Source organism: Falco biarmicus, chromosome 4, assembly GCF_023638135.1.
Source record: "Falco biarmicus isolate bFalBia1 chromosome 4, bFalBia1.pri, whole genome shotgun sequence".
NCBI lineage: Eukaryota > Metazoa > Chordata > Aves > Falconiformes > Falconidae > Falco > Falco biarmicus.
Window position 1 is genome coordinate 14153136 of NC_079291.1, and position 20995 is coordinate 14174130.

A 20995-nucleotide genomic window follows, 5' to 3' on the forward strand; every position below is an offset into this window, starting at 1 on the left:
TGGACAGCTGCTGCCCAGCTGCCGGCATCGCATCCTTTCCAACCAGTCTTAGTGCCAATAAAACCTACCAATGAAACAGGCATCGAGTCATGGTTTCATCATCATGCACCATGGTCCCGCAGACCATATTCCCATGATGCAGAGGTATGGTTTGGGATGGAAGTGAAGGCAGCAGCTGGTTCAAAAGCAAAGCATAAATGGCAGATTTTTTAATTTTTTTTTTCCAAAAAACCCCCTCTCTGGAACAGAGGAAGCTACAGTGAAACTGTGATAAGGGGCCCAGAGGGTGTGTGTGCAGCTCTTGGGAAAGGAGAAGCTGGAGAGAAGAGGACACCATAACCTCTTCCTCAGTGTAAAAACAGACTTGGCTGCTAATTTTACCCCCATGGTGACTTCGGATGAGGAGGAGGGCTGCTGCTTTAGCAATGCAGGACTGAGGGGCTGAGCTCCGGGGGAACAGGAGACCATCAAGGAGCTGGGCTAACTGCATGTGCAAATCTGCCTTGTGAAACTCATGGGGCACAGGTGAAGCACTGGTCTCAGAAAATGACCCCAACTCGAGTGCAGGATTTGCTTTAAAAATAGGATAAGAGTTTTCTTGAGGAGCTGGGCTTCTTGGGGATCTGCAAAACTGAATTGGGCAAGGGAAGTCCTACTGACTTTTTGGTTTACCTGTGTCCTGAAAGAGTTTGTTACCATGTGCAAAACTCCTCTAAGGCTGACAAAAAGTTGTTTCACCCACCAGCACAGACCACACTGTCCAGAGCACGTTTGTGCTTTGGGCCAAGTCTACATCCTGACCATTACTTCCAGAACTTTGCTGTCCATCTCCTACATGTGACTCCAAGGGTGTGGTCTGAGACTGATACCAGTCATAGTTAGGGTAGAAGAAACATTATTTAATGTGGTTTAACTTCCTTTAAATAAAAAAGGCTGCTCCATAAACCTGTTTGAAAAACTAAAACTCCTTCCTGCCCACAACAGTCATATTCAGAATTTTTCTGCCTATCCCAAATTGGAACAAGAGATCAGTTAAGGAAGCAGCTACCAGATAAATCGCAGTTTAGGGCAACAGAAGTTTATTATCTGACTCAACCTTTGCTGCTTGGGTAGCTAAAGTGCAAACCAGGCTGCAAAGCCAGCTAGCTTTTTTTCTTTTCCTTCACTGAGAATCCTGGAGAACAAGCTGTGAAGGCCAGAGGCTCTGCAGGAATTTGAATAAAGTGAGTTAAAAATGTTTTCACGGTAGCTGCCATCAGCGCATGCCTCGTGGTAGGGGCCTTCTCTCTACTATATTTCCTGGTCCTTTCCAATTAAGATGCGCTTAACCTCAGTTTGCCTGTGTAAATGCCAGGAATCTTCTTAAAGGGAGTTGTCTCAGCTGCCTCTGCCTGGGGAGGAGGCTCGTATAACACCCAGTGAAGGGTGACACAGCTCCTGCCAGTGCCTCTCTCTCCCTCCGCTGACCTTAAAGGCAACAGACAGCTCCTCCCAGCCACTCTTCCAAATGCTCAGTTTAAAAAAGAAATAAACTGGTGAACAATATGTATCTCCAACTGACAGAGGACATCTAGCTGAATGTTCAAAGAAAAATAATCCTTTTTCCATGATGCTCCAAGGCAAAGAACAGCACTGCTAGAAAATGACAGGTTCTGGAAAAGCAGTTATTTCTGGCCAAAAGTCAAATGGATGTTGAACGTTGCTAAGTGCTCTTCACAAGGGCAAGGATGACTTTAAACTGTAGGTTCTGGTTTTCCTCTGTTCCTATTTGTCCTGACAACAGAAATTCAGGTAATTTCCATTCTTCAGCCAACTTCTGCTCTCACTTGTACCATTATATATATACTGAAGACAGTTGCATGATTCATATTTCATGTGTGACACTAACATGTTCTTAGCCTGTTCATTCAATCACATCCATTTTTCATCTCCTTTGCACATGTCTTAACTGAAAATCCATGCACAGCACTTCTTATTTATAGAGTAGAAAGAGGGGAGATAAAATACAATACATCAAAAATACAGGTTTTGATTCCAGGAGTTTTTTACTGAATTGGAAGCAAAAGGAGAAGATCCAAGTGCCTTAGCTTCCCACAAGGCACTCCTTACCATCACTGACCTGATGGAGGGCTTCCCAGCGGGTATAAACACAGCATCAAAGCACATACTTAGTCCTGATCCAGGAGGTCTGATGCTTTGTAGGCTGGAACCTCCATCTGCAATTACATGGAGCCAGCACCAGGCGACATGGCATAGCATGCTGCCTTGCATAGATTGGTTATAACTGAGCACGCAGTGCAAACCTCTGTTACCCTGAGAATGATAAGCCACCTCCGAGGGCAGGTCAGCAGTGAGATCCTTCATCGAGGTCTCATCTGCACTGGAAGCACAGTGCAGAGGTACCATGCGCCAGGCAGCCTGCAGTCAGTGTGAACAGTGGTGCAACAGCTGCACCCTGCAGCAAACAGGAGAGGAGGAGCCAGATTGCACAATTTCAGATTCTTCAGAGGGCAGGAGACAGGAGGAATGCTGAGGACACCATCCCGGGAAAGGTGCAATGGCTGAGGGAAGAAGAGCAACAGCTGAGGTGAGCAGAGGCATTACCATGTCTCCAAGAGAGAACTGGGGAGACAATGTGGCCTGGCGAGGACAAGGCACCTGGGAGTCAATGGGTGCTTGAAAACTGAGGAGCTGAATGTGGTGGTGGATGCTGCAGTGCACCTCAGCCTGCCCCAGGCTCCCTGCATGCCAAGGTGGGAGCTTTTGGCAGCGGCGACTACACCTTGCTGTGTAGCTTTGCACAGGCATGTCAGTGGCCCTCAAGTTCATCTGCCTGCTAACAGTGTCTTTTTCTGGCTGCTTAAATGCCCACTGTCTAGATTTATGGCTTTGGCAGGAACACCAAGGGGGAAATCCAAGACAGAAAAATGAACTTGTTTTGCGAACGGGAGCATTAGCCAAAAGGTAACTTGCAGGACTAAGAAGCAACCAAGAGCATGCTGCTCCACAGAAGCATTCTTCTACTTTCTCTGGATCCGCTGAGCACAAAATCAGAGGGAAGACACCTGGCCCCAGGCAACAATTCTGCTGGCTCCTGCCACAGTACAAGACAGAGCCTTCCGAGTCAGATGGGTAAGATGCATGCACACAAATATGTGGAGGTGGAAACAGCACAAGTTCCTGGCAGGGTTTCCTATCTCAGCTATGCACCTGCCTGATGTGACTGCCTGCATACTCAGCATCAGTGCTTGTAAGGATGATGGACACAGAAAAACAGAGACTGTTTGGACTGTAAAACAATTTATCACCTCTTATCACCTGACCTATGAAGAAAATAGGTGGGCTCACATCCTTTTTTAATTTGGCACTTAACCATCATCTGACATAATCTCAAAATATGTTTGCAAAATGGCGCTTTCTGCCTCACAAGTGTTGCTCAGCTCCTGACAGTGAGCAGGAGGGTAAGCAGCACTCTGCAGTGGATACCCAGGTCTCTAACCACTGGTTGCTCTTCTGCAGCGGTATGAAGGACAGACTGACATGGGGTGATGAGGGACAGGATGTGTGTCGGTCAGAATAGTTCCCAGGCAGAGGCAGGGATGGGGGCTGAGGTCTTTGTGAAAAGGTCCCTGTGTCAGGGGCCGGCAGCAGCAGTTGTGGCAGAGGTGAGGAGCAGCCCAACAGCAGCCCTGCTGGCTGTGGAGCTCCTGGCGGGTGGGCAGTCCTGCCTCGGGGCTTGCTGGCACTGGGTGGCCAGCATGGGAGGAGAGCATAAGTGGTGAAGACAGCAGTCAGCACTGTCACCTCATCCATGGAGAACCTTCACTCTTTGCAAAGAGGCTCCTCTGCTCCCTTAGGACAGCTACTAGGGAGGGGTCATACCTCCGGCCTGAGCTGAAACAGGACACGATGGTGGTCAAGACCCCAATCTAACCCATGTACTGCTTAAGTGTCATCTGTACCGTTAAGCAAAACCAGAGAGGATGACTGCCTCGGCAGCGATGTGGCCTGCATGACTGAAGATGGCAGCATGGTACAGTCAAACACAATTCCCAGTTAGGACTGACTGGTGATAAACGAGCCAGGGCCACTTGCTGTCACAATACCGAATCCCACTCATCCCTCACCTCCAAAACCACATCCCAATGGGTAGATGGTCCCCGGCCTGTGCTGCCTGTGCCATGCTTTGGTTGACCTGAACTACCTAATCCCGTGGATGGTATTAAATGCTGGCAGCCAGCAGCACTCCTGGGCACACTTTCTGCTTTCTGGGTGTAGACATAACCCTCCTGTTCTCCAAAGGCAGTGTGTCTTCCTGGCTGTAGCAGGCAGGTTCTGCCCTCATTAATTAAAAAAAAAAAAAAAAAGAAAAATGTCACCAGCACAGTTTTGGCCTCAGTCATGGAGTTCCTTTCTTGCAACTGTATTTCCAAAGAAATCAGTGGCAGGTCTCTTACTGGCTTCAGGCAAATCAGGATCCAAACATGGTGCTGCAGGTAAACCTTCATCCAAGACAATGTTAATTTCCACTTTGAACCACTGGTTGGAGCCATTACTGGTTTTTCTATACCTGTTTTCTAGCTTAATTTCATAAAGAAATGAGGCTACTGTGACCATGTATTTTCACTTGATTTAATGTCAGCTTCCAAGCCCTAGTAACTTTTGATACTGTTGGCCAATTTTAACGAACCATCCAGCTGGGATTAAATTCCTACCTGCAGGAAGGCAGGCAGGCAGAGAGCAGCACCCCCTGGAAAAGGGGTGTGTGATGTCAAACCCCCAAGCATCAGCAGGCCACAGAGAGGCACCGAGCGCCCACCGTGAGGATGCTTCCACCACAGCTTGGAGATTTTTTAGATACCAACCAGCCTCAAGACAAAAATCTGTAAGAAACACATTTTTTTCCATTCTTATTGCTTACACTTGTTGATACTGGTACTGCTCAGCTTTTTAAGTTTATGCAGAGCTGAACCTCAGTGACAAAGAATCATTTATATGGTAAAGTGTTTAGGAATTTGATACCATTCCAGAAAACTTTTAAAATAGTAGCAGTTTTGAAAGTCTTGGCACCCAAGATACTTACATTAAAAAAGAATGCACCTTCAACCTTCACGTACTATAAGCTTAATAATTAGCAGTTGTCACCAACCATATTGGTTTAGAAACATCTTAGTTTCTGTCTTCTTAAGTATGTAAGATCTTGACGTTGCTTTGAGAGTAAAGCTTTAGTATCTACCTGTTTATGCTTTAGTGTAAGAAGAAATGACTCCTTTCTCTCCCAAAACCAGGACAAATAAAGTAGTTTCAGTACTTCTTTTTGTCTCTTAAAACAGAAGTCTCCACAGCAGGAGTTTAGTTACTGGGTTGATTTCCACAAAAATTTTTGTTTGATTGTTGCAGTTCTTTGAAGTAGCTGCTGGAGAACCGCACGAGGTTTGCAAAGACAAATGGATGGAGAACATTATTCACCTGATTCAGACAATAACTACTCATATGAATACTCTTTTAATGAAAGCAACGTCTGTGAAATGGGTGACTATTTTGTATTTTACACCCATCTCACTACTGTCCTGTACACTCTGATATTTTTGCTCAGCCTGCTAGGAAACACTCTAGTGTTATGGATCCTATTCAAATATGAAAACCTTACATCTTTAACAAATGTCTTCATCATAAATCTCTGTGTCTCTGATCTAGTCTTCTCCTGCATGCTGCCTTTCTGGGCAGTGGACCAGTCCTTTGGATGGATCTTTGGTGAGTTCCTTTGCAAAGCAGTGAATGCTATCTTCTCCATCAGCTACTACAGTGGTGTTTTCTTTTTGACTCTTATGACTATCCTGCGGTACCGGTCTGTAGTGAACCCACTTTCAACTTTGAGACCCCAGACGCAGCGCTGCGGTTTTCTGGTGAGCTTGGTTGGTTGGACTGGTAGCATATTAATCGTGGTTCCTGAGATAATTCACACCACGGTGCAAGAAAACTTGGACGGGATCAAGATCTGTGATTATGCTGACTGGAAATGGAAGAAGATGGACATTTATCAGAGAAATGTACTCTTCCTGTTTTCTTTTGGGGTTATCGTATTCTGTTACTTTAAAATATTGATAATCCTGCTCAGAGCAAGATCTCGCAGAAAGCACAGAACTGTGAAACTCATCCTTGTTATTGTGGTGGCTTTTTTCCTGAGCTGGGCACCTTACAACATCCTCAGCTTTCTGCTTACTTTTCCAGCACCTACCTGTCAGTATGCAAGAGACTCGAACCTTGCCTTTCACATCAGCCGTAAAATTGCTTTCTCTCACTGCTGCCTCAACCCTCTGTTCTATGTATTTGTTGGAGTCAAGTTCAAGAGTCATTTGCTACGTTTATGCAGTCAGTATTTACCCTGGGGCAATGGTCAAGTCTCCAGCCCCAGGATCTCCTTTCAAGGCAGATTCCACTGTGAAGATGCGTCCAGCTACTGAAGTGAGACTTAACTATCAGCACTAATCCTGGATGAACTTTCAGATTTTAAATGCCATGGATAGCCTCTAGTTCTTAGAGGCACTTCCCTGAGAAAGATACACAAATTTACTCTTTGCAAACATGCTATGTATGGAAAATAATTAAAAAAATGTATTTGCAGTGGGATGGAAGCTAAGAATACTGAGAAATTATGTCATTGGCCTGTAAGTCTCATCTTCACGATTTTTTGCACAGTGAGATGGATTTTCTCTCATTTATAGTTTCTTCTTAAAAGCAGTAAGAGTATTTCTTTTTCCTTTGGAAGCTAAACCACCAGGTTTTAACATCAATGTTATTACATGTTGCTTTCTGGCCTGACTTAAAATGCTTGGATTGTATATAGCAATAGACACATATGTATTTCTGTAGCTTTTAATGCTTTACAGTGTTTTTCAGTGCTGAACTCATTGGTTTTCTCTTTTTGGGGCTCTCAGGATTAACTGGCCTGACAATAGCTACAAGACCTGAGTCTCTGAAGTTCTCGGTGCATATGTTCTTTTATCTGTTGGTAGATAATGATATATGTAAAACTAGCCTAGTGTAAATGTAGTCTTTTGGGTCTGAAATGAAAATTTGGGAGAGCCCTAGAAGGAATGCAAGCTGTTAAGCAGATACTTCACTAGGACATTATTTTTCCTCCTGTTACTGCTCCTGCCACAAGCACCTTCCAGTCTCTAAATATCCCTTCAGGTGGTTGCAGTGGATCAGCAGCCCATCTACTGAGCAGCACAGGAGCATATTTGCCTGTAAATGCTCTCTCCCTCCTTTTCTCCCTTTGCCACGGTGCTGAGAAGGATTAAAGTTTCTAAAAAAGTTACGGCACAAGAACAAAATGTTTTTTTAATATCAGGATAAAACTAAAATTCATGTTTGGCCTTTTAAAATTGGTTTTAGGAAGCCAGAGCAGCAGGGTTTAGCCTATATACTTCAATGCTTGCTGCTTCACAACTTTTCACATATTGTGCTTAAAACCTGATCAGCAAAGCTAGCCATGCATTTGGTTTTGATGTTCTTCACATCTCTCTAAATACCAGATACACTCATATCTTTGATGTGTGTGAGTGTCTGATCTAACCAGCTGCCTGGCCACATGGAAATCTTCCATTTCATGCATGCATCTCATCTCCATGGGCAGATGGGAAGTAAAATGGAAACATCTGCATGAAGCTAGCTTTGGAAATGTTGCTAAGAGGACTAGTTCTGTTAAGTGCATAGGTGTTTTTACACGACTACTAAAACATGATTTCCAACTAAAAGCAAGCTGAGGGAACTGAATTCAACAGCATGCATTTTTGCAACAAAACCATTAACATTCTGATTATACCAATCAAACCCTGTGGCTTTTTTTCTCACAGAAACTGATACCCTTCTTGATAGCTCGGTGGTTTTGTGTTTGGTTTTTTTTTTCTTCAGGCAGTGTAACATGTAGTGTGTACTCCCGTATAGATGAATAACAAAGCTTCAAGAAACCAGAATATATTACTTCATAGCCTTTGTATAGAAAGCCAAGGTAGCTTTGCAGTGGCACCAATCAATGGCTTGGCAAGGTTCTAAGCAACATTTTGGCTTTTTGGGCAGCCATCTTAAAATGTCTCTGTGTTGTTTTCGTGCTATTTCATTTGATCTCCAAAGATCAGTTGGAGCAGACAACAGATTCTTCTCAGCTGCTGTACAGTTTATATAAAGCAGAAACTCAGACATGCCCATAGTACGATATCCTATTTCTGATCGTATCCAGAAGCAGGAAAAGCGTAAGAATGGGGCAAAATGTACGACACATATCCAAATAGTCTTCCTAGAGCTCGCACATAGTTTCTAGTTTGTGCTTCAGTTTAGCTGCCAGAATAAGGTAATCATATCTTGTCCCTTATCATCAGATGCACCTTTCTGAACAAGTCAGTGCTGGTCTCCCATTACTACAGTTATTGCCTAAAACTTAAAAAATGAAAAAGATTACTCATTAATCCCACAAGGAACTCACCTGTGTTCAGACAAACCATGGAAAGGCAGAAGTTGTCATTTGTCTGGTTGTGGTAGAGACCAGCCTTTGGCTCTTGTCTCCTGATAAGAGACATTTGAAATTAACATGGTTGCTTCTATGTTCTTCAAGAGACTTTGGACTGGGGACTCAATACTGTCAATTACGAACAGACAACCTACTGAAGGACAAATTAGTCCAAATTCTTCTGTTCTGGTAAGCCAGAACTACTTCACAGGCAACAGCAAAGCTCTACAAGAAGAAAATGCTGTGATGGTGAGTCAAGGTCTCATGCACCTGCATCATTTCAACAAACCGTCATTCAAGTCATTGTCCTAGAGCTACACTATCCTGAAATCTTTACTGTCAATACATTTCAGATTTAGATATCTAAAAAAGGTAAAGAAGTATAACGGAAGCATGAGACAATGAAATGATTCTTCTCTGCCCAGTTTTTAACAAGTTATTTAAACCTGTTTGTAGCTTAAGCATATTTTGTTACAGTATATCTGAGCATGTAAAGGGAATGCTTACTATTACCCAATTGTACTGCTGCCTACTATAACCAAGGTAACTCAGAATGTGGACGCTTCCCCTTCTGATATACTGAAGTGGTACTAATAAACATTCAGAAATTCAGTGGAATACTACACTGTGACTATTGTTCTCCACCTTTGATAAGCACCTATTAAAGTTAAAGTATATTCAATTAAAGAAGCAATTGTGAATTTTCATCGATTAGTTTGGAAGAGATTTTTGAAGGTCATCTCCTCCACCCTGCTCACAGCAGTTCTGTCTTTCCAGTTAGATAAAGTTGCTCAGGGCCTTGTCTGGTCAAACTCTGAAAATCTGCAAGAACAGGGACTGACTGCATAACTCCTCTGAGTCCCTGTTCCAATGCTTAACAACTCTCATGGTGGATTTTTTTCTTTCTACATGAACAAATCTCTCTTGCTGCAACCTGATGATGCTACCTTTTCCTTGCCTTGGTTATGTCCTCACATTATATAATGGAAAAGAACCATTATATCTCCCCTAAGCCTTGTTTTTCCCTGGGGCTAAACAAACCCCAGCCAATCTAGTCTCCTCCTATGTCATGTACTCCAACTCCTTTACCATCTTGGTGGTCCCCCACTGGGCTCACTTCAGTCAATCAGTCTCTCTCTTGTACTGGCCCCCCTGAAACTGGATATGGTACTGCAGATGTGACCACATGAACATCAGGTAGAGGGGATAAAGGTTTCCCTCAACCTGATGGCAATGCAAGCCCATATGCAGCTAGTCTTCACTGCTGCAAGGGCACATGAGTGAGTCGTGCGGAACTTGTTGTCCACTCAGACTCCTAGACCTTTTCCAGAAAGCTGACTTCCAGCCAGGCCCATGCTCTTGCAGGGGGTTAGGCAATCCCAGTTGCAGGACTTTGCGTTTGTCCTTGCTGAATTTCCAGGGGTCCTGTCAGCTCATGCTTTAAGCTTGCTGCCATCTCCTTGTACGGCAGCCCTACAACTCAGTGTATATCAGCTGCTCCCTCTTATCTGGTTTTCATCCATAAACTTGCTGAAGCTGCACCCTGTCCCATCATCCAGGTTGATAATGAAGATGTTAAACAGTATCATCAGCCTCAGTATTGACACCCCAAAGCGCGCCACTCATAACCAGCCACTCATCAAGACTTGAAACTGTTGACCACTACCCTTTGAGCCTGATGGTTCAGTCAGTTTTTCATTCACTTTGTAGTCCACCCATCCAGTCTGTATCTCCCCAGTCTGGCTACAAGGATGCTGTGGGGGACTTTGTAAAAAGGTCAAGGTAAATGGCATGCACAGCTTTCTCTTCATCTCCAGAACCAGTTGTCTCATTGTAGAAGACAGTCTTCTCAGTAAATCTGTGTTGGCTGTTCCCAAATATTTTTGTCTTGCATCTGTCTGGTAATGACTTCCAGGAGGGTTTGCTCCACCATCTTCCAGGGCACAGGGGTGAGACTGACCAGCCTATAGTTCCCTGGATTGTCTTTGCCTTTTTCGAAAACGGGCATGACCTTTGCCATTTTCAAATTATCAGGGACCTCCCCTGATCACCATGGCCTTCAGAGGCAATAGATAGCACCTTGCAATGATATTGGGCAATGTGCTCAGCACCATCACATGTACCCTGAGCAGTCCCACAGACAGCTTTATGTCCAGTCTATTTAAGTAGTCCCAAAGTACTTCTCCTCTGCCATGGGTAGTACCCCCCTCTCCAAACTCTGCTACTGGGCACAGAGATCTCTAAGGCACTTGGAGTTTTATCTATTGTCAAGACGAAATACATTGGTGTAGCCATCTTTGTTTATACACATATGTTAATAAATATCTATATTGCTAAAACCACAAGGTATGCCCAGGGCAGGTCTGGGGGTGGGCAGCCTGTGCATCTCTTTCCTGCTGGGAGCTCCAGATGCTTGGAAAATACATACTGCTCTAGGTAAAACAATGCTCAGGGGACCTTGAACCTTTAATTTCAATCAATCAATCAACTATTATGTGGTCTGAGCAAATGCAGAACTGAAAGAAAGAAGTTCATGAAGTGAAAAAGGAGAAATTCATTGCTTTTGGAAACCACACTGTATTTGGAGGAGGGGAGCAATGTCAGATTGAGTGGTCGCAGTACTACAACTGTTGTACAGTGCCAGGGGTACCTTTATGCAGGATGGCACCTTTAATCCTGTTAGCAAGTTACAATTAAATGGACATGCTCTTGCTGCTCTGATTAAGTCCACATTAAGTACCACCCAGTGGGATGAACAATATCTTCTCCCACAAGCAGCTTAGCTGGATTGAGCCCTTCTCCCTATCTGTCTTTTCAGCAGGTCAACACAAAACTGAGCATCACTGCCATAGCCTGTCAGAGCTCCTACCTTCTGTGCGTACATGGGAGCCTATAGCAGTCAATAATCTGCCAATAGGAGAAATCTTCACTGGTAAGGGGTAAGGCAGGTAACCAAATTAATCCTTTCCACCACTAATGTAAACTGTCTTAAATAAAATAAGCAAACTTAAAATCCACACATTTAAGAAAGATCTCTGTTCCTACTAAAATCAACGATAATTTTGCTTCTGTTCACAATCAGAGGAAGAATCAGACTCATAAATAGGTGCAATGCACTGGGCAAAGCACCGCGTGCGCTGCTTATTGCCAGAAGTATTTTTATTAGGAGTCAGGATACCTCCATCTATAACTCAATATTTTGAAAATACCACCAGTGTTATTAAAATCATAAACCAAATTCTATTTTATCTTCTCCTTATAGTTACTCAGCAGTTTAAAATGCTCTTGCTCATCCAGTGTTTAAATAGGAATGCCATGTGTTAAATGGAGAGGTTTGGTTGATATTTGCTTTATTGATTAGATGCCTATGTGTTCTTCAGGAAGCAATATTAAAGGAAGCACAAAAATTAGAAAGGAAAATAATGTGAGAATTAGCCGTCAGTGAAAATGAGAATGGACATTAAGAAGTACCAGTAAAGACAACCTATGAAGACCAGTTGTATATGATCATAAAGGAGGGACAAACACAAGTGCTTCACTTACTGGCATAAAGCTGCTCTCGAGATGAACTGACTAGCTCCTGAGCATACTGAATGTTGAAAGTGAGCCTCAAGTCTGTTTTTTCACATAAAGAACCCTATCCACATTTAAAACACAAAGAACACTGAAACCATCTCACAGCAATCACCCATGGGGAAGGGCTGCCACTAGCAGTCTTTCTCTGCTTCTCACTTTCTTCATGTAAGAATGTTGGAGCAGTCAAAGATTACAGAACCCAGTAAGGCTGGCCTTGCAGGAAAGAACTTGTGGTTTGTAAACACAATTATTATTCAGTTTTTACTTTGCAAAGCCTTGTGTCTGGGATGGAATAGCTATACAGGCTGGGGAGGTCAGCTGCCTGGGAAGGAGCTCTGCAGAAAAGGATTTAGGGGTCTTTGAACATAAGCCAGCAAGCACACTAACAGTAAAGGTGGCCAACCACAGCCTGGGCTGTTTTATCAAGAGTGTAGCCTGCAGGTCCAGAGAAGTGATCCTTCCCCACTATTTGGCTACTTGTGAAGCTGCATCTGGAGCAGGTGTCTAGTTTTGAGCTCCCCAGTACGTGCAAGTCATAGATGTGGTGGAGGGAATCCAGCAGAGGCCTTCCAGCTAGTCAGGGGCTGGAGAACATGATGGATGGTGAGAGGCTGAGGGAGCTGGGTTCATGTGGTCTTGAGAAGAGAAGGCTGAGGGGAGAGCAGACTGTGTCTGCAACTACCTGACTGGAGGATACAGAGAAGATGGAGACAGACTCTTCCTGGAGGTGCACAGCAATGGACACAAGCTGGAACATGAAATATTTCTATTAGGCAATAAGCACTTATTTTTTCACAAGGGTAGTCAAACACTGGAACAGGGACTCAGAGAGATGGCTCAAGACTCTATTGGACCTTGAGCAACCTCATCTGATTTGACCTGCTTTGAGCAGGGGTTTGGAGTAGAGACTTCCAGAGATCCCTTCAAATCTATACTACTCTGATTTTTATGAGCTGTTGCTGGAGCAACATTAAACCAAGTAAATGGTGCCAAAAGTTTGGTTTTAGTGCAGAATTCAGCCTGAATAACACAGTCCTCTAAGAGAACTGAACACAAAAATCAAAACTGAAAAGCTAGGTTTTGATGTCCAAAGCCTTCACTGACCTGTGCAATGAACACATAACAGAAGTGATTACTAGTTGAGATCATGCCTGCTAAAAAATTGGCGTTACTTAAAAAGTTCTCATTTTGCTATTGTATGTAGGTGTAGAAACGTAAAGGAATACATTTCCTGGGAAGATTCATTCATGGAGATGTAAACCAGAAATCCCTGCCACACAGAGAACCAGCATGTTTTATTGCAAAGGTTCAATAGGTACCATATGCAAGGGAAAGGTTTGTTAGGGAGCCAGCCCCTTATGACAGATCACGGGCATTTTCAGATAGAAGTTTTAGGCTCTATAGATGTTCAATGTATAAATATTTCCAGTTTTAAATCAGAAAAGCAGTGTAAAACAGAAGATCCTGGCTGGAGTGAAGCAAAGAACCAAGAATGACAAAGAAAAGTGCAAGGAATGGAGTACTCTCTCCATATTCAGGAACTGCCAAGATACCAAATCCAAAATATTTCCGAGTTTGTTTCATTCCTCCAAACAATGCTGCTTTCTGAGGTCAAGTTCTGTTTCCTGATGGTGATACCCTTCCAGCCATCTTAACCAGCTCTTAATCACCTAAGCCTTAGTATGCTCTTTACCCACGTGCCACATGTCTATATATACATGAAAGACTGGTTCATTTAAACTGCACAGTCCAGAGTCTGTGTCCTGGCTCTCCTACATCATTGCTGGTTCAGCTGAACCAGCACTGAACGAGCTCAAAATCTTGGTACCTACTTTGTGCACACAGGAGTGAAATGCAGCCAGTTCTGAGCAGTGATAGCTCCTAACCCCAATGTGCTCAGTGGAAGTCAGTCTCAGAAGCTGACCTGACATTAGAAGAATATTCTTCCAAGCCCTTCAGCCACCTTGTCTAAAATGCCCAGTTTGCTTCTACAGGTTTTCCAGAGCTTTGCTGGTTCTTTTTACGTTGCCAGCTTCCAGCTTTATACCTATTGACAATTATTTGTCTACCTATTCAAAACCGAATGCAAACAAATGCAAAAAGTGCTTCCAAAGCTTTCTCCCTGCAGTCACAGAAGGTCTCTGATGATGAACAGCAGCCTGTTGTTCAGTCTAGCTACAATGGTATGTTAATCCACTGAGGGTGACCAGGGAAACTGGGAGTTTGCTGCTCTCATAAAATACCTCAAGTGCCTAGTGGAAGCAAACCCCTCCCCAGTTATTATATAACATCAATTAACCTTTTAAAAAAATAGAAGGAAATACATAGCACATGTAATGATGTCAGGCAGACAGAAAGAATGCATCCTATGGACACATACTCAGAGACCAAATATTCATAGAATCTGATAGCCACAGGAGACATTTTTTCTGGGTCTGGTTGGGGTTTTTTTGATAGATCCCAGTTATTTAAGAGGGTTTAGCAAAGTCCTGCTGTAGTCAATGAGGCACCAAAGTGTTGTCAGCATGAGTTGATTAATAACAGTGTGTAATTTTACTTCACAACGGTCACAGGGTGAGAGTCAGAGACTCAGACAGACTTGAGCCAGTAGTTAGTTTTTTGAGTTCTAATTAGTACATTTAGTATGGAAAATAATAAATAAGTACAGATGGATTGGTGGTCAATACTATTTAGTACACTTAAAGTTAGTATGGGATACAAAGACAATTGCATAAGCTTACTATAGATACCTTAAATGTTACACGCTTGCAAAAAATGCCACTTACTAACCCATCAATACCTGGTGTCAGGTAAGAGATTCCTCAGCCTCAAGGGGTAACCTTGAGAGGCGTCCCTACTCAAGGCGACATCGCTGCTGGGCAGCCAGCTGCTATGGAGGGAGAACTCAATGGACCCTGATGGCTGCAGGTATTTATAGTGTAAAGTGGTCAATTTGTAGTCAGATTTTCTGCTGTTAATGCAGTGTTGGCCACCTATCAGCCCAGTCTCCAGCCAAACCTTTTTTTTGTGGTTCAGTGCTAGGTTCTCACTGACAGCCTCACACAATAAGATGAACTTTGGTTAGGCCTACTTGCTGAGCATCTGCATGGACCAAAATTCAGTTAGTTCAAACAGGTGGAGTGCATCTGTCACAAAGACAAGCTAGACAGTGTGAATGTAAACTGGCTTGCCTGAATGGTGGAAACTCTTCCCACATAAAAAGAGAGTACACTTATCCATCACAATTAAAACTAAAGGATTCTGTATTTATTTGCAAACTTATTTGCAAAGTATAGAAATGGCTCCTACTGCCACGAATATGCAAAAAAATCTCAACCAAAACCCAAACCAACCCACATTCAAATTGTATTTTCAGAATCACTCTAAAAGGACTGCAGCTAGCATTAGATTTAACTTCTGATGTCATGAGTGGATTTTAGCCCTTAAATATTTATCTTGGCCTACATTTTAGCCATATGGAACAGAACCTAAAGAATACAGCATGATCCTTTAATGATCCTTAATACATATTAAATAGAAATTGATTGAGTTGGCTACCTCTACAGAATATATTTCCCATTGCAAAGGTAACATTCCATCAACTAGTGAAAAGATTTTTCCCAACAAAGGCTTTCCTTTTGCTGGGATGACTGACATTGCCTTTCCTGGGCTAGTAAAATTGACTGTAATCCCCATCCAGCTTATCATAGTTTATGAGTAAGTTAATAAATTTTATCAGGATAAAAATAAAGAAAAGCAACACAAATGGAGCAGATAAAGCAGTTTCTTCAAGGCAGCTTCCAAAAAGCAAAAATCTTGAACTTTTTTTTGTTGTTAAGAAATGAGAAAATATAGAAAATTTAAGGAAGTGTGAGTCAGCTACGGACCTAGTTGGAAACAGCATGTTTTTCCCTGAAGAAATTAATGTCTGCGTAAACAGGCAATAATTCAGTAATTAACGTCAATAATTATATATTTCTGAAAGTAGCTTGTCACTACTTAATTAAAAGGAGGAACAATCCATTTTACTTGGTTACGTGAAAAGTAAAATTGCACAAAGACTTTCTAAAAATATGTGAAAAATAATCCATTGCAGTGAAATTATCTGGGATTTGATTTCTCATTATTTGCAACTGCTGACTCTGAGGTTACTTTTGGAAAATACCCAGTTGTCGACAGATCAATGGAAAGCAAACATTTGTTTTCAGCAGGTGCTCCTGGGCCTGTACTCCATGATGCAGCAGTGTGCCAAGAGAAGTCACCCTGAAGGTTGCTTCCAAACTGTGTAAGACATCCTATTGCGTTTCACAAGCTATGTGCCCACAACATGTTTAGCCCTATAACCTGCATTTCTGAGGACAATAAAATGCTTTTGAGCTATTCAAACCCATACATTAGATGAAGACTAATCACCAAAACTCAAGGTCACTTAGTCATCTTTAAATTGAGGACAAAAAAAATGAGGATGATGGCGTGACTACATACCCCATGTATTTCCTCAAGTCTTGAAAATATGATGATTTGAACCTATGGCGGCCTAAGCTGAAGTTTATGACGCTAACACAGTCACAAGCATTGTGGAAAGAATTGATGACAAACTGTTTGGTCACAAGTGTTATTTAAAATCATTTGTTTACCAAAGCAATGCAGAAAAAAGCAAAGGAACTTAGCTTCCAAGCACTTCCAAGTGGAAAACCAGCATAGCCTTATTCAGATGCTGTGAAAGAAATGCCCTTGCAGAGAATCATATGCATTATCGAAGGGTTAAATTTTGAAAAGGAAAAGTGGAAACAGCTTGCTTGTAGAAGGAACCTGGTGCTGGGAGACGGTGTGGGAGTGCTGGGAACCCTGTGCCCCACTTACCCGCCCACACCCTGCCTTAAGAAGCGACTTCTTGTTCCAGTTTCACACCCGCTTTCTCCCAGTCTCTTACTGTACGTGGCCTTTATTAATCCTTACCTACGTCTTTCACTGTGGGAAGATCTTCCTTTCGTCAACTGGCAAGGACAGAAAGGGGAAATCTGCTGTGTACTGGATTTATCACTCCTGGCTTTCACATTCACTTCAGCTGTCTGTGCAGAGAGCTTGATGAACTAATGCACAAACAACAACCAAAAAAAATAACACAAAAAAAAAGGAAAAAGAAAAAACCGCCATGCTTAATTGCCCTAAAAGCAACAAGTCGGTACTATATCAAAAAGTTACACCTCTTGACGGGTGACCTTGCCTGAGAGTACCAGAAACACTCACCCCTGAGAGAAAACTGCCCCAATCCTGCAGCTGCAGGGGGAAGCAGCGATTTTTCCCCCAGAGCCATTTTCACCCCCTTTATTTTCGCCAGGGTGCCATCCCCCGCCACCCCACCCCACCCCGCGCCCTGCTGAGGGGACTGCCGCGGCCTGGCCCGACCAGGCGCCCATAGCGCGGCACCAGGCCACCGCCGGGGGGGGAGGCACCTCCAGCGGCCTCACGGGAGTTGTAGTCGGCAGGGAGCGGCCGGCGGTGCCGGAGCCTCACCCCTGGCCGTCTCTCCGCGACATGGCGGCGGCCGCGCAGGTAACGTGCTACACCTCCCTCACACCCCGCTGAGGGAGCGCGGAGGGCGGCGGGGCCGGCGGGGGAGCGGCGGCGGCTGTGGGAGGTAGCGGGGGAAGTAACTTCAGCGGCTTCCACTTGTTGCCGCTCGGAGCTGGGCTGCGAGGGGAGGAGCCCCGGCGGGCACGGAGAGGGGGAGAGCTGCGCCGCGGCCCCCTCAGCGCCGGGGCGGCTGTGGGGGGAGTCCGGCTCGGCCCTGTGGCGGGCTGAGCGCCGGCCTGGCGGGGCTGCCTCCGCCCGCGGCGGGGTGACCGGCGCCGCACACGCAGGCCCTGGGTGGCGGCCGATGTCCGCCTCCGTGCTGGCCTCGAAGGAGCCCTCCCTCCTGAGGGGCTCGCCCTCCCTCCTGGCCAGCGCCGAGGCGGACATAGTCCGCCATCCTGGTCCAGCCACCTTAGGGGTGTCATCGTTTCCAGCCGGTGAGCGGTGACGTTAGGCCGACATAAGCGCTGCCTTCTCTTGCCCCCGCTGCCCCCCACCCCTGAACGGACCCTCCGGGACCTCCCCAGCGGTGGCGGCAGCTGCAGGAGCAGCAGTCACCCGGGGCCCTGCTAGAAACCGAATACCCGCCCGTGCCCGTGCCTGTGCCCTCACCCTCTACAAAGTGCTGACGGGCAAATATTTCAGCGGCCCTAATCCCGCTTGCCCTTATGTCGGCAAATCTGCGGCGATGGACAGGGGGAGTGTTGCTGGCACCCGGGGCGGCTGGGTCTGTCTCCAGAACAGATGCCGGGTTCGCAGCCGGCCCTCCTCCAGTTTACGTTGATCCCGGTAATCCAGTGCGAGCACGGGGAAAAAAAAGAAGAAAAAAAAAAAAAAAAAAAGGCAAGGCTTTAGTTGAAATGGTCGTCGGTCACCTTTAGGCTCTGGATTTCCTTTGGGCAGAGGTCCTGCGGTGGTGAGTCGGGCTGTGGAGGGGCTGTGTCATGTTGTTTTGGAACCTGATGAATCGGTGGCTGCTGCCTGTTCAGCAGCTCGGGGCCCTGGTGTTTTCTGCCCGGGTCACTGCACCCAGCTTCTGCTGATTTTTGCCTGTGCAAATGTTTGCTTGGCGTATGGGGTTGGTCAGCTGTAGGTGTCAAGCTCCCGGTTCAGCCTCTCACTTGAAACAGAGTTTATTTTCCAGTATAAACAAGCAGGGAGAGTACCAGGCCTTTCTTTGCCTCTTTAATGCTGTGTTTGTCACAGTGTTTGATTTTATCCATCTCTGACTGCACTGCCGATGGAGGCAAGCTGGGATTAAACTCAGGGTAAAACATGGACTCTGTCTTGTCAGCACTTGTTTTCGGTTCTGATGTCATGTTGCAGGACATGCAGCAGAGGAGAGAAACTGCCTTGCAGTAGTGTGGTTTATGTTTTCCAGATATTGTTAAGTACAAGGCAATTTCCTGAAGTCTTCCAATGAGCCTCGTGGGAGTGCTTGAATTTAAAAAATGTTCCAGTGTTTCCAAACATTCACATTTAGGAGACTGCAGTGCAGTTAAAAAGTTCTATCTAAGATACTGTGGTAGAAAACAAGTGATAGTCAGTTTTTCTTTTCTTGTAGTATATATATTTGATGGTGTTTGTTGTGAACATGGTTTCACTTCTTCTGAAGAGCCAGTTAGTTAGTTATGGACTCTGATTTTCATGAATAAAGGAGCCTCTTGTGTACACCATCTGATAGCACAAAGGGTATATTGTATGTGCAGTCTCTCTCTCCACTGCTAGAGGGTTACATAAAAGGAACAGGAATTTGTACTAACATCCTGGAGGCCAGGGTCCTCTAAAACTTGGTCAGTGGGGGATCAAGATCTAGAGGAATAACTAGGGAGAGAAAACTATTCAAAAGTGAAGAAAATTATGTGTAAAATTGCAGAAATTATCTGGTGGACTCAAGGAAAAGTAGTGCTGAAAATTGTTTTAAACGCAGATTGCTATTTGTTTTTCTTAGTGGATCAAATTTAAAAATTAACAGTTGCCTATTTGTCAAATAAACACTGAACCCTTCTAGTATTCTTTAGATGTTGTTGAGATTATTAAACTGAAGGGAAGTACAAAGATCCCTAAGTGGTTTTATTGTTGCACATTATTATTTTTATTTGCTTGTATTACTGTCATTTTATTTCTGTTGCCTTTTGCCGATGCAAGGAAAATTTTTAGCAGCATGTATCTAGTCTAGTTCATGTTTTCATGCAGTAATTTCAATTTGTTCAGGGAGTGATGGCTGTTTGTGTCCAGAAATTCTACAGTAGTAGTAATGTTAAATACTTTGCCCAAGTGTATTCAGAAGAAGGCGTTACAATTTGTAATGCTGGTGGAAGGAGCAGAACCTTTTAAGTAGAATGTCTCAAACTTGGTGCTTGAAATAGTGCTGGGAAACTTGCTTGCACAGAGCCTTGACTAGTATACCCCTCCCTTTGGTTTTTGTCCATCACAGTGTTCTGTGGTTGCTGATGGTATAGTGATCTGAGCGAAGATAATTGTAAACAGTTAAGCTTTGCATCTGTCCACCATGACATTTCATTTACTGCTGGGAAGAAGGATGGGCACAGGAAAGGTCTTGCTACTGCTACAAGCCAACGTAGGTTTTGAAAGTGAACAAGTCGGATCAGGGTATCCCTGAATAACTGGGCTCATGCCATGCCTGTATCGTCTGTGAGCCTGTCTGTTCCCAGCTGGCTCGGTGGTCCAGTCTCATACAGGCCTCTCTTCCAAAGGCTTCTAAATGAGATTTGTAACTCTGAAATTTCCCCATCCCCTCAAAATGGTGACCTTCACTGGAAAACCCATGAGACAGAAACCCAAGACGGACAGGAAATACTCTGCACTTCCTGCTACAGAGGAAAGGAAATAAGAATTTTTGCCATTGGCTCTGGGGTAGCATGATTCACTAGGTGGCCTGTCAGTTTGGGTTGTCTCAGTGTGGTTTTTGCTTAGTGTGCTCGCCTTACCTCCCATTTGATCTACGTGTGCGTGACCAAGACCTGTAATTTCAGTGTCGTTTGTTGCTAGTTCAGTGGGAACTACATAGAGGCTGGGAATTGCCCTTGGGAGCTACTGCTGCTATTGGCTGGATGGAGGACAGATGGAGCGCTGCAGATGGGCAAGTCTCAACACCCACCTACTAAACTTCCCAAAACCATTAATTGGAGGCAGCCTTTTCAAGTACTTCTGAAACCTTGGCTTGGAGGGACAGTGTGGAACGGTAGATACAGAGGTAAAAAAAAAATCCTGCTAAGGAAAGCTCCCTTTCGGAGTTAGGATATAACGATTGTTGCTTTTAACAGTCTCAAAGTCTCAGAGGTGGCTGAGATGCTTTAGTCAGGCCAAGCT

At 44.3% G+C, this 20995-nt stretch overlaps 2 protein-coding genes and 1 long non-coding RNA gene across 8 annotated transcripts in view; 2 read left to right on the forward strand and 1 right to left on the reverse strand.

Annotated features, from left to right (window-relative positions):
- Positions 1-1889: 1889 nt before the first annotated feature.
- LOC130148428 (uncharacterized) lies at positions 1890-19085 on the reverse strand. 2 transcript variants are annotated; one of them, XR_008821558.1, is made up of 3 exons: positions 18538-19085; positions 17045-17178; positions 1890-2561 (listed from the first exon to the last, which is right to left on the reverse strand). It is a non-coding gene; the product is annotated as an uncharacterized LOC130148428 (long non-coding RNA). The 2 variants fall into 2 exon arrangements; XR_008821557.1 differs by lacking the exon at positions 18538-19085 and adding an exon at positions 18275-18413.
- On the forward strand, positions 5352-9216 carry XCR1 (X-C motif chemokine receptor 1). The gene has a single exon (XM_056336956.1). It carries the CDS (start codon positions 5448-5450, stop codon positions 6462-6464), a length of 1017 nt encoding a protein of 338 aa, XP_056192931.1. The 5' UTR covers positions 5352-5447; the 3' UTR covers positions 6465-9216.
- The window catches only part of FYCO1 (FYVE and coiled-coil domain autophagy adaptor 1), a 51439-nt gene continuing 47907 nt past the window's right edge, over positions 17464-20995 (forward strand). For 2 of the 5 annotated variants that reach the window (XM_056336939.1, XM_056336943.1), the window contains exon 1: positions 17464-17641. The gene's annotated coding sequence lies outside the window, so the exon portion shown is untranslated. Of the gene's footprint in view, positions 17642-17742; positions 18100-18454; positions 18579-20995 lie in introns of those variants that run through there. The other 3 variants (XM_056336944.1, XM_056336942.1, XM_056336941.1) reach the window with 3 other exon arrangements.